A 13,285-nucleotide genomic window follows, 5' to 3' on the forward strand; every position below is an offset into this window, starting at 1 on the left:
CTAGATTACACTTTTTTAAATAATTTCCTGATCTGACTTAGATATCGTCATCTTCTTCTTCTTCAAATACAAAATCATTAATTGTAAAACTTTACATATGTAGACCTACTCAAACATAAGCAACACACACAGCACACCTTCATCTTGATGTTTGTGTGTGCGCGCATGCGTGTGTGCATGAGGTGACAGATGGACAACTTTCCTCAGAGAGAGAGAGAGAGAGAGAGAGAGAGAGAGAGAGAGAGAGAGAGAGAGAGAGAGAGAGAGAGAGAGAGAGAATCTTTGGCTGATACAAATGGAAGATTTGTCACGTGATCCCCGGGGCCGTTTTAATGACGTACGCACCATATGGCGCGTGCCGGGAGGGTGGGGCCTCGATATGCTAATTAACCCCCACCATCACCACCATACTGTGCGTTCTGAGTATAAAAGCTGCATCACTCCACACACACACCTCAGACAGCTCAGAGCAGATCACGCACAGTCACGCACAGTCACGCACACAGAGCGCGCGGAATGCCTGCGATCTGACGGACAGCGCCTCATCACAACAGGTAGGTTTTTAAAAAAATTAATAACCAACATCTGTTTGATGAATTCCTCCTCTGACTGGTTCCTCAGATGTTTAATATTTAATGTAACATTCAGGCTGATAAATCTGATCATTAAAAGCTCATTTCTACCAAATTAATAATCTATTAATGCAAATTGAACTGAGAGTCATCAACAGTGATTCAATAACTGAATAATGTGTCTCATCTGTATCACACTGAATCAGTTGCGTCTCAAATAAAACAAGAATCATTTTTTAAATAATCTGATGAGTGTTTATATTTTCATTTTATTTTATTTATTTTTTTTAATTTCATTATTTCATTTGTTAGCCGTCTGCTCTCAGCCGCTCAGCAGGTTTTAACTCAAACATCCTTCTTCTCCATCACTTTTTTTAATACATTTTTTTGAATGTTTGTTTTATTTTGTTTATTTGTGTTAGTCTGGTATGTCCGCTTACCCCCACCTGTCTCACCTCCACCTGTCTGTCTGTCTGTCTGTCCGTCTGTTAAATCCTCGGGACCAGACAGTGGAAAACTGGAATGAAAGAAAAACGGATTTCGTTTGGCTTCGTCAGCGTAGGGTCAATTATCCTAATATCACTATTGTTATTAGCATATTAGTATTATTAGTATTATTTGAAAAGCTTTTAGCTCACTTCTTTAATAAACGGTGGTTTTATCGGTGTCTTATATGACGGCATCAAATCTTCTTCTTCAGTTTTGAAGATTTTCTCTGCTGGTATAGAAAACATTGTCGGAAATCATTCATAAAACTTTTACGTAAAAAGAACAGATTTTCTTTCATTTTTACAGAATTTTTATCTGACATTTTGACGTCTTTTAAACAGATAAAAACTTTGAATTTCAATGAAGGAAGACGCAGATTTGAAGAGTTGAACTAAATAAAGAGATGATTCCGTTTCTCTGATCTGACGCAGTTTGTCTCTAAATTTTCTATTTTTCCGACAGTGTTGTGATTTTCTAACAGGTAAATATCAAACAAAATTTCAAATATCTAACAAGATTTTAAAGCCCTGTGCAGAAAACGTGTGTTTTTATCCTCTATAAAGAAAACTAACATAACGGGACTCTGCGGGACGTTTGAATATTCTCGCTGGTCACACAGAGTCATCCTCAACAGACTGAAGCTGCTTCTATTTCACTGCAAACACACAAGGACCATCTCACTCTGTCAACCCGCTAATACAACCTTACACATATTAAGAAAATGTTTTTAGATTACGATGATCAATCAGAATTACAGCTCGTAATTCTCATTTTTCATTTGAACAGCTTAATCAGCTCTTTTTCTCTCTCTTTTTTTTTAAATTTCACACAAGTTAGGAATCACAGCAGCTCTATTAGATTTTTAAAAAAAATTGTATTTATGCTCTATTTTATTGCAATGGAAATACACATGAGTAAATCAGGCTGGAAAACATAAAGTGAACACAGAGAAATGAACAAAGAACTCCAGGTCTGCTCTCAGGGGAATAAATCTGATCATTATTATAGAAGCACATAAATGTGTGGACTAAAGTTGAAATTATGATATTGTAAAATCTACAACAACCTAAATCTAAAAAAACGATTTTGGAGCAAAAAGTTCAGACATTTTCCTTTTAACTGACACAATTTTATTTTTATTTTTTAATTTAAGTTTAATTACAAAAAAATAAATTCAAGTTACAATAAAATATGCTGTCACTGTAAGATATGATATAAAATGTTTATATGAAAGTCAATGCCACCCCCTCATCAAAATATGAAAAATTATAAATGCGGTTGTTATTTATAACTTGTCAATAATTTACCAAAACCTTTATAACAGCTGAGAGAATATGTTGCAGATCACAATCAGGAATCTATTTACTACTAGGTTTGTCTATACAGAGAATAATGCCATAATAAACTCTATGCAGGAGTGCTTTATTGTTTTCTAATGAACACATCTCTTCTCTGACAGAGAATCAGCATCATGACCAGGTCTGTGCGGGAGGAGCCGGTGTCAGTGGAGTCGGAGGATCAACAGGAGCTGCTCAGCCCCACGGAAGGAGAATTAGAGCGAGGAGGAGCGGGAGGAGAGGAGGAGGAGAATCATTTCCACCGTCTGGAGGACGAAGAGGAAGAAGAAGAAGAGGAGGAAGAGGAGGAGGAGGAGGATGGGGAGAGCAAACCCAAGAGGCGAGGGCCGAAGAAGAAGAAGATGACGAAGGCTCGCATGCAGAGGTGTGGATATTGTTTTCTTTTTCCTCAGCTGACATTTGAAAAATTTGTTCTGATTTGTAAAAAAAAAAAAACACACACAGTATTTTCAAAGTTTGTCCTGAAGGTGGCACTAGAGGGAAAGTCAGGAGAGGTTACCAAAATTATAGGATTTATCATCTGGAGAGCAAGAATGCATCAGTAAATTTCATGGAAATCACTTGTTGAGATATTTCACTGTGGACCAAAGTGCTGACTGGACCGACATTATCATCACACAACAACATCAATGTGCACTGACATATCAGGATGCACCACTGTCCTATTTTCCCAGCATCTTCTTGCATCAACTTTCCAGAGAAACAGCAATTTGATCACATTCACTCCCCAGACTCCCCTGCTAGCCTCCCGAACTCTCACTTCTGTCTTTATGATGTGCCTGATGTGATGCCTCACTATGCCATGTGGCTGGTTTTTGTTGCATTTTAGGCCCTGCCTCTAATGGGACATAAAATCTTACCAAAACTGAATACGGCTAATCAACAGGAATACTTATATGTGAAAGAGGTCAATCATAACAAACCCACAGAGAGTTATCACCCGACTCTGCAGAGCTTTATAGCATCTTTCAGCTCATTGTTTAGTTTTTCCTGCCTGCAGCTTTAAGGTGTATTTGCATCACAGCAGAAAACAAGGGTGGCTTATGCTGCACTTGCTGAGTTGGGTGGTGTAGTGATTTACCCCTCAGGTGGTGCTGTACTAAACAGCACCACCATCATGTCTTCTGATTACTTGGCAGACTGACTTTGAAAAACCTACAAGCTACAATGCTAATGTTGCTAGCAGTCGATGCTTCCGTTTCAGAAACAGTAGTGTTTTTGTAAGAAGTTAGCTGCGTCTGCATGCTTACATTTCACCAAGCAAATATATTTTTTTTTATCTGGTCTTGATATGAGTTCAACTTGTTATTTTACAGTTCTGGGAATTCAGAAATACAAGTGATTAATTTTTTTCTGCAATGTGAATCCGCTGATGGACTGACTGAGTTCTCAGTGTGGGTCACATTACAGAAGGCACAAATGTCACTGCAGATTTGTAACTGATTTCTTTTAAAAACGTTTTGGCTAAATTTGGTTCAGTTAAATTAATGTTGAGGTTACCTAAAATCTTGATAAAGATTCTAAAGATTCGTCTTTATTCGACATGCTACATGCTAATAACTCCCAGTTGCAGACAAATACTGTATCTGCACATACACTTACTCACAAGTGATTCCTGGATACTGGTGATCAATATTAGGATGTTACAGATGTGATTATTTCTATCTAATCTGCTCTGTGTTTCTGCAGGTTTAAAGTCCGTCGAATGAAAGCCAACGCTCGGGAGAGGAATCGCATGCACGGGCTGAACGACGCTCTGGAGAGTCTGCGGAAAGTCGTCCCCTGTTACTCCAAAACCCAGAAACTGTCCAAGATCGAGACGCTCCGCCTCGCTAAGAACTACATCTGGGCCCTGAGCGAGATCCTGCGCTCTGGCAAGGCGCCTGATCTCATGAGCTTCGTCCAGGCGCTCTGCAAAGGTCAGCATCACCTTACAACAGACTGGACTGGGTCAACCAAGACCCTGACTCAGTCTGGAGCCTGATGTGTGATTCAACAAAATTCATATGAAGGGAAAATCATCTCCATGTGTCCTCCAGGAGGGCTTTTTAACACTGAAATGTCAGTAAAACCCACCAAAATTTGATACTCTCTGATTTTGCTAACAGTAGCACCCCCTACAACCATAGTTAGGGATGCTACTGGGTGCTAAAATCAGGGAGTATACAGTGTATCTTGAATGTATAAACCAGAGCCAAAATTTTTTTAATACGAGAGAAAAAAGAAACTGACGCAAAACTTATTTTTAGATTGTGAGCTTTTTCAGTGGACATTAGTGTGGAGGTTGCATTCTCCTCCTTAATGAAGCAACATGTTCTCATAAGATTTCTTGGGATGTCCTTAAAACTGTGCTTTATTGAAAGTGAAATGGTGCAGTTATAATTGGCTCAGTTTTTGTCCATTATTGCAGGGCTAAGGTCTGGCCAAATTGATTTTAGTCACATTTATATTTTGTTTGATGTATAAAAAAACAAACATCCCTGATATGTCAATGATTCTCTCTAAAAATCCACCCAAAATCCAATTTTAATTATATTTGGTTAGATATTTCTATACAAACCATAAAGCCATAAAATATTTCACATGGTGATGTCACAGCTGAGTGTGTTTCGTGGACTGGAGGTTTTTATGAGTTGAGCTCATGCTGCTCCGGCTCATTAAACTGTGTTTAACAGTTTGCAGGTAAACACGTGTTGTCAGGGTTAGTGCTGGGCGTGATCACTGACAGGTGTAAGACTGTCTTTTCCCTTTGATGGTTTTTATCTGAGTGGCTTAAAAGTAGATTTTTTAAATTTATGGTCCTCTGATGAAGCTTTGCGACCATATTTCAGCTCAGACTTTCTCTATTAACATGTACATTTATTAACAGATATTAAAATATATTAACAATTATTAACATGTATTACTATTTTTAATAGGGTATGAAAACCTATTGACAAAAATAAGCAGGTATTAACAGCTATTCATATTTTAATTGATATACCAATTTAATACAATCGCACTAATATCTATTACACTTATTGACAGTCATTAATTAGTGTTTAGTGGCAGGTATTAAAAGGCATTGTATGTATTGATCAGTATTGACTGAATGTTGTCTTTCTGTTCTCAGGTCTGTCTCAGCCAACCACCAACCTGGTAGCAGGCTGCCTGCAGCTGAACCCTCGGACCTTCCTGCCTGAGCAGACGCCTGACCTGCCCACTCACCTTCCCCCTACCGGCGCCGCTGCCTATCCTGGACACTTCTCCTACCAGAGCCCTGGGCTGACAGCCGGCCTGCCCAGCCCGCCCTACGGCACCATGGAGCCCTCCCACATCTTCCACCAGGTCAAAGGTCAGCCCTATGGCCCGCTGGAGCCCTTCTTTGATGGTGTCCTGGTGTCGGATGGCCCAGCGTTTGACCCGCCCCTCAGCCCACCTCTCAGCATCAACGGGAACTTCTCCTCATCCTTCAAACACGAGGCCGTCACAGCCTCCGACTACGACAAGGGTTTCTCCTTTAGCGTGCACTACGGAGGGGGAGGAGGTGGGGGACACGTTGCCATCTATGGCGGTGGGGGGTCCAACCCCCGGTGCGGGGAACTGCAGGTGGACGGGCTGATGGGCTTTGACGGACACTCACACCATGAGCGGCTGATGAATGCCCAGCTGAACGCCATCTTCCACGATTCCTGAGGAAGAGGAGGACGAAGGACTGAGAGGCTGATGGAGACAGAGAGACGGACAGAGAGACCGTTATATGGAGAGACAGACAGTTCTGTGTATTTCTGTTGTTTCATAGCTGTCTTTCTTTCTTTTCTTCTGTCTTGTCTTCTTTCTGTCTGCATCAGGCTCTATGACTTCCTCACTTTGGTCACGAGGACAGTGACGTTGATGATGATGTCACATTGATGATGTAACCTTCTTTGTAGCGCTTCATCCTGCGGGAGACGCTCTCTGAATGTCTCGTTATTATCCGTATTATCACTTAAAATTAATCAACAATCAATAAGCAATAATCTGGAGGAAACTATGCAATTTTCTTAAAACCTGAGCGACGCTCAGCTGATAATTCCAAATGTTGAAAGATTTCTCTATTTTTGGGTCAGTGTGTGCGGCAGTGTTGGGCCAGCATTGGACCGGTGTTGGGCCGAAGTGTTCATGTTGTTCATGCTGTTTTTACTTTTTGCTTTTTATAACGTTCCTGTAGCGTTCTGTTAACATTTCATGTGACTCTTGTTCATATTTTATAACATAGATGTTTATAAATGCCTTTTATTAAAAGGATTTCAATGTGATTCACCTGCGAGAGTTTGTTCATCTGCTGCTGCAACGACAAAACAACAAGACACCTCCATCTAGTCCAGTTCATCTTTATTACTGAGGCTGTAAGCAGTCTCTTTCAGTTCATTTTGGTCAAATTCACTTCAAATTGAACTTTATTCATATATTTAAAAAGACATTCATACATAAAAGATAGACACAGATAATAAAAACTGAACAATGTCAGTTAGTAAACACAATATGTTGTCAGTGTCACATATAACCTCTCCAGGTTTGGTCATACCATGGTTTTAGAGTGGACAAAGCCAAATTTAACCCCAAATGGGTTGAACCTGACTAATCAGAGTCAGCTGAATTTCCATTTGATGTTCAGTATGTGGGGTTGGAATGCCTGATTAATTGCCTGGATGATCAACGATGTGGCTGTTGGACGAGTGGATGGATTTCTGGTATAGAGATGAAATGATTGATCAACAAGTTGATTGATAGAAAATTGATCTGCGCTTATTCTGGTAATCGATCAATCCTTTGAGTCATTTTTAAGGCAAGCCTTTCAAATGTGAATATTTGTTTTTATAGTCTTCAATGAAATACTGAATATCTTTTGGTTTTGGACCATTGGTTGAACTAAACAAGGAATCTGAAGACGTCACCTTAGGTTCTGGGAAACTGTGACGGATATTTTTCACTATTTTTTTTGTTGACCAAAATTCTTGCTTTCCAATCAAAGTAGAATTTTGCAAAGTAATGCTGCCTTTCTGTTTTTTTTTTTTTTTTTTTTTTTTTGAAGACGAGGTTGTCTCATTTAAATAAAACTTCATTGGAAATATGATTGTACTCTTTATTGGAGTGTGGTCAATGGATTAAACAGATCGAGTCACCAAGTTTACCTTCAGTTCCAGCACCCACACCATGACTGGCTGATCGAACTGTAAAATGTTAGCATAGAAGTCATGTTCTGACCATGCAAAATAGTTGAATAAAATATTTAGTGTAAATTATAAATGCCAATGACAGGATTAATAAAATTGTGCAGTGTCTGCCCAGTTTAAGATGATTCAACAACCAGCTCACAAACCTGCAGACACCATAAAAAATCAGCTGAAACCAGATTCAAGACTCAAATCTTTCATAAGAGGAGATAAAAGGTTTCTGTATGACATGACAACACTGTTATTTAAAGTATGCGACTAAACACATCAGGAGAAAACAGATACAGTATCTCCTTACAGAGAAAACCCAGTTAACATGTTAACACCATTATCACCCGACTGAAGGACAAACCTAGGATTACTCTGTCTGTGTGTGTGTGTGTGTGTGTGTATATGTGTGTGTATGTGTGTGTGTGAAGGGCACAGATGTTCGTTCTGCAGGCAAGATTTTAATTTATGAAAATGATCTCGTTTATGCATGAGAGCACCCCTCCATGCACACTGCTGTCCTGCTGTGTGTGTGTGTGTGTGTGTGTGTGTGTCAGTCACCAGGAGCAATATGGTGGCCGTATCCCACCATTTAGTCTGTTAAAGGGAAATTCCGATATCTTTTAACATGGACCATATATTGCCATCATTTTGGGTCTAAGTGACTAACGGGGACAAAGAGTGAGAGCGCTTCAGCTAGCAGCTGTTAAACAGGCTGCAATGTAATACTTGGGAACAATTGTGCCCGTCAAAGTATGTCCACTAAAAGTGCTTGTTTTTACCACTGATGTGCTCAAATTGCTATTATAAGTGTCTGACAATGAAAGTAAACACAGGAACTAGACATCTGTAGCAGCATTATGGCTCACTGCACAGGGAACTAGGTAAACACCCAGGGAACACAGGTTGAAAAACACCAGAATTTCCCTTTAAAGTGGAATAACAATGAGAGAAAGTCAGACTGCAGCATTAAGATTCATCCTGATCAAATGGTGTTTTCAAATGTTTTAAATTGAATTAATGTCAAGATACTGGACAGATACATGTAGAGATCTAACGCCAAATTTAAATTGCTTGAAAAAAAGCTGAGCTATTAACTTTGTTTTTATTGGAGATTATTTGTACAATGTCATGTGGACACATCTCATTACACTCAGAGTACTCTCAGAGCAGTATTAGCAGTATTAATAGTAGTATTAGCAGTGATAGAGGTTTTGTGCTTCAGTCTGTGGGCTGATCATAACACTGATTAATGCAGCTTAAACTCATCCATCTGTCACCGACACACATGCTGTGTGTGTTTGAGTTATAGCTCATATATGGACTTTATAGCACAGCCAGGGAAAGGTGTCTGTTAAAACCATGTATGAGGACACCTTCAACGGTCAGTGCTATACTAACTCACCTTATTAAGAAGAAGTAAGTAAGTAAGTAAGTAAGCTTTCATTTATATGGCACTTTTTAAGACACACAGTTACAAAGTGCTTCACAGACACATACACATGCAAAATTGAAACAGATAGATTAATGAAACAGACAAACATGACACAGAGAGAAATCAACCAAAATGAAATAAAGCAGGACATGGGAACAAGAGGTGAGGTCTATAGAACGGCTTGCCAATACAAATGGGTTTTGAGGCATCATTTAAAACAGTCCAAGGATTCAGCCAATCTAACAGATTGTGGAGGATGATTCCATAGAGTTGGAGCTAAGAATGCAAATGCGCGGTCACCTTTTGATTTGCGGTTTGAGTGGGGGATAGATAGAAGATTTTAGGATTGAAGGTCATGAAGTGGAATGGGGAACAAGGAGCTCAGAAGTGTAGCTAGGGGCGAGGTCATGGAGTGCTATATATGTAATCAGCAGGATCTTGTAGTTTATTCTGAATTTTACCGGAAGCAAATGGAGGGATGCAAGAAGAGGGGTAATGCGGGACCTACAGCTAGTTCTGGTTAGAAGTCTAGCTGCTGTATTTTGGATGAACTGTAAACGTTTTTGAGAAGACTGACTGAGGCAGGTGTAGAGAGAGTTACAGTAGTCTAACCGAGAGAAAATTAATGTGTGGATTAATTGTTCAAGAACGGTAGGGGTCAATATAGTATTTCTTGACTGAAGAAAACAGGACTGGACAAGCTTATTAACATGATGTTCCAATGTCATATACTATCGAAGATGATACCGAGATTCTTAGCAGTGGATTTAATGTTCGGGTGAAGTGGGCCAATAAACTGAGTAGCAGCTTCACTTCAGTTTTGTCAGGGTTTAGATGGAGAAAATTTCGGGTCATCCACTCTTTGGTAGCAACTAAACAATCATGGAAGGAGGACAGTTTGTTCAAGTTATTGGGTTTGGCAGAGATATAGATCTGAGTATCATCGGCATAACAGTGATATGATATTTCATGAAAGCGGCTGAACAACTGACCCTGAGGGAGCATGTACAATGAAAACAGGATTGGCCCAAGGACGGAACCCTGAGGGACTCCACACTGGAGGGGAGCTAAGGAGGAGGATACATGATTATTAACACAGACATTAAAAAATCTATTTGTTGAGTATGAATGAAACCAGTTATGCAATCGATCAAGTAGGATGGTATGGTCGATGGTATCAAAGTTAGGTTAAGTCAAGAAGAATGAGAATGGAGTATTCACCTTTGTCAGCATGCATGAGGATGTCATTTGTTACTCTTAATAGTGCTGTCTCAGTACTGTGTTTGTGACGAAAGCCAGATTGAAATTTATCAAAGATTCTATGATCCTCAACCAGGTTCCAGAGTTGGTCAGTGACAATTTTTTCAAGGATTTTGGATAGAAAAGGAAGTTTGGAGATCGGTCTATAATTCTCTAACTGGGCAGGGTTGATAGAGGGTTTTTTAAGGAGAGGCTGGACTGGAGGTTTTAAAATAATCAGGTACAGTGCGAGAAGAGAGAGAATAATTAATAATGGAGAATAGAGAGGGACAATACAGGTAGGACGGACTCACAGGTGCCCATGAAGATACCTCCACTGATTCTGTGAAAATTCACAACAATAATACAATGTGTTCAAATAGCACAAAACTGCTCTGTGAGGCTGTACTGTGGCACAGCAGTGCTCTGAGTCAAATGCTAATGTCAGCATGCTAACATGCTCACAGTAACAATACTCACATGCTGATGCTAAGCCAGTGTTATGGTTACCATATTCACCATCTTAGTTTAGTGTGCTGTGTGTTGCTGATGGGAATGTCATTGGTTTTGCAGGTATTTGGTCATAAGTTTATTATAGCTTGGTCATCAGTTTATTCATCCACACAGTAGTACTGTGCAGCGTCTCTGCTGTAGTGGAGTTGCCAGAAACGGTCGGTGTGCATGTTTTAGTTTTAGTCTCTGTACAAGAGAGGTCTTCTGGTTATTCTCATTACAGACCCTGTCTAACAATAGACTGAATGATGAACTTAATGTAATGTAATGTTATGACCTTCTGATTTAATATTTTTCTAAAGGCCTACACATAACTGATGAAGGTCAGACAGACTGAAACCTTGTGATTTAATGGGTGTTGCAGCAGTGGGTGAGATAGTGTGCGGGAGTTCTTCTTATTAGTCTCTGTACAGGCACAATGGTACCAAACATAGCAACCTCAATGTGACAACAAGGCTTTAAATACTATAGTGTATACTTGTAGTGTACAGGGACTGTACTAGACTCTGTAGTAGTCGCAGGATGTAATTCCCCCTGAAACTACTAACTCACATTTTCTCTTTGTGTACGAACATTTGAGATATAATATGTTCATTAGTGAGTCTTTACAGGTACGTATGTATTGGACATACAGAAATGAAATTTATATCAACCTTTTCCTCTTAGTCTTTGAAAGAAAATGCTGAGCTTTTCCTTCACACGTCTTGAACCAATGGAACCAACAAACTCATGCTTGTAACACATACATAAAATAAAATTAAAGCCCCTGAAAATCTTGGTTTCAAATCTTTCGAGTTTTCTTGTAAGAAAAGTAATTTAAATTCAGTGTTTCTTGCCAAAACATATTGTGTATCCTTTAGTTCTAGCAAACGTGCTGGATGCATTTTCTTCCCCATAAAACATTTTCAAAGCCGATTTTTGAACATTTTAAATCTTACATTGTTAACACAGCTAGTTAGCTTCTCATCTCTGCCTCTGTAGATACGTTGCTACGTTTCTTTGCATGTTACTGCTATCAACTGTGGATGAGTGGAATAGTGTGAAACTATCATCAGGAGCGTGTACTGTGTCAGTCTCATGCACATGCACGACAAAATCAAACAGGAACCAGCTCGTTGAAACATTGCTCCATAGCGCTACTAGTGGTAAGAAAAGTATTTCCTTTCATTTAAGTGTTTCTCTATAACATGAAGCATGTAATGCAAAATAATAGACAATGAAAGTTAAAGTTTGGAAATAACATCCTTAACGAGGCTATAATCAATATTTTTATGATAAGTGTATCAAATGTCAGTGTGCAATGTGTTGGTTGTGGCTTGTAGTGATGAGCCTACAGAGAATTATCAGTGACTCTGCAGCTCCCCTCGGCTTCAAGGACCTGTAGGCAGGTGTCAGCTTATTGTTTATATGTCCAGCTACAACTTTACTGTTTTGGTTCATTCTCAGCGCTCTCATAGTGTCGTTTTCAGCCGCAGCAGGCAGCTGTTTTCAGAGAAAAAGCTTGAAAAACCCACTGTACACTACGTGCTCCACTACATGTCAGAAGGAAATATTGCACTTTCTGCTCCACTACATTTATTTGACAGCTATTGTTACTGGTTACTTTTCAGATTAAAATTGTACGTGAAATGACATATGATGAGCTCATAAATTACAATACATTGTTTAAGATTAAACCAGTAATTAAATAAGTTAAAACTCCAATATTTCATAAAGAAGCAAAGATTTGATAAAAGTCTGAAGAGTGAATCCAAATTTGTGTATCAGAAATTTGTTTTTTCTTCTTTCCTCTCCCATCATCTTTACCTTGCGAGGCAGCTGGATTCGCGAGATCACGAGATCATGTGAGAACCCATCTTGTCAGGCTTCAAGTTTCGCACTTGTGTCCGAACCACTGGTGGCTTGGACCAATCAGTATCCTATGAGGATTCTCATATGATCATGCAAATCCAGCTGCCTTGCAATGTAAGACGGTGAGAGACAGAAGGTTCATCCAATCACCTGTAAAGTATTTTTTGAAAGTGCCTGCCCTTTTCCAAACAGTTTCCAAGGACGACTTCTCAGATGGTTCTGTGTAACAAACCATCTGGCACGTCAGGTTACCATCATCTCACAACCCCTCAGATTTATCATGTGGATCTTTGGAGGGCCCCGACCCCCAGATAGGGAACCACTGGACCAAACTGTAGTGAAGTAGTGTAAACTAGCTCCTCTTTGAATAGCTACAACAGTAAAATGCTGCATATACACACTGATGCATCAGTATTAACAAAGTACTTTATTAAATGAATTGAATATATCGGTCACAAGGGCCCAGAACTTTTACTTTTAATAGTTTAGTAAATTTAACTGCTAATACTTCTGTACTTTTACTTAAGTAGAATTTTAAACACAGGACTTTTACTTGTAATTGAGTATTTTTACATTGTGGTATTACTACTTTTACTTAAGTAAAGAATCTGAGTAGGGTAAGGTAGGGACGGTTGCAACAGTGTC

The 13,285-nt window shown here is 39.3% G+C and overlaps 1 protein-coding gene across 5 annotated transcripts; it reads left to right on the plus strand.

Moving 5' to 3' along the window:
- The first annotated feature begins 333 nt into the window (after positions 1-333).
- Positions 334-6,166, plus strand: neurod1 (neuronal differentiation 1). 5 transcript variants are annotated; one of them, XM_042426263.1, is made up of 5 exons: positions 1,076-1,130; positions 1,524-1,542; positions 2,521-2,783; positions 4,109-4,338; positions 5,532-6,166. In XM_042426263.1, exons 3-5 carry the CDS (start codon positions 2,533-2,535, stop codon positions 6,092-6,094), a joined length of 1,044 nt encoding a protein of 347 aa, XP_042282197.1. In that variant the 5' UTR covers positions 1,076-1,130; positions 1,524-1,542; positions 2,521-2,532; the 3' UTR covers positions 6,095-6,166. The 5 variants fall into 5 exon arrangements, with proteins under 5 accessions (XP_042282196.1, XP_042282195.1, XP_042282197.1 ...); XM_042426262.1 differs by lacking the exons at positions 1,076-1,130; positions 1,524-1,542 and adding an exon at positions 334-554; XM_042426261.1 differs by lacking the exon at positions 1,524-1,542 and having other exon boundaries at positions 1,033-1,130.
- Positions 6,167-13,285: the final 7,119 nt, after the last annotated feature.

Source organism: Thunnus maccoyii, chromosome 11 (genome assembly GCF_910596095.1).
Source record: "Thunnus maccoyii chromosome 11, fThuMac1.1, whole genome shotgun sequence".
NCBI lineage: Eukaryota > Metazoa > Chordata > Actinopteri > Scombriformes > Scombridae > Thunnus > Thunnus maccoyii.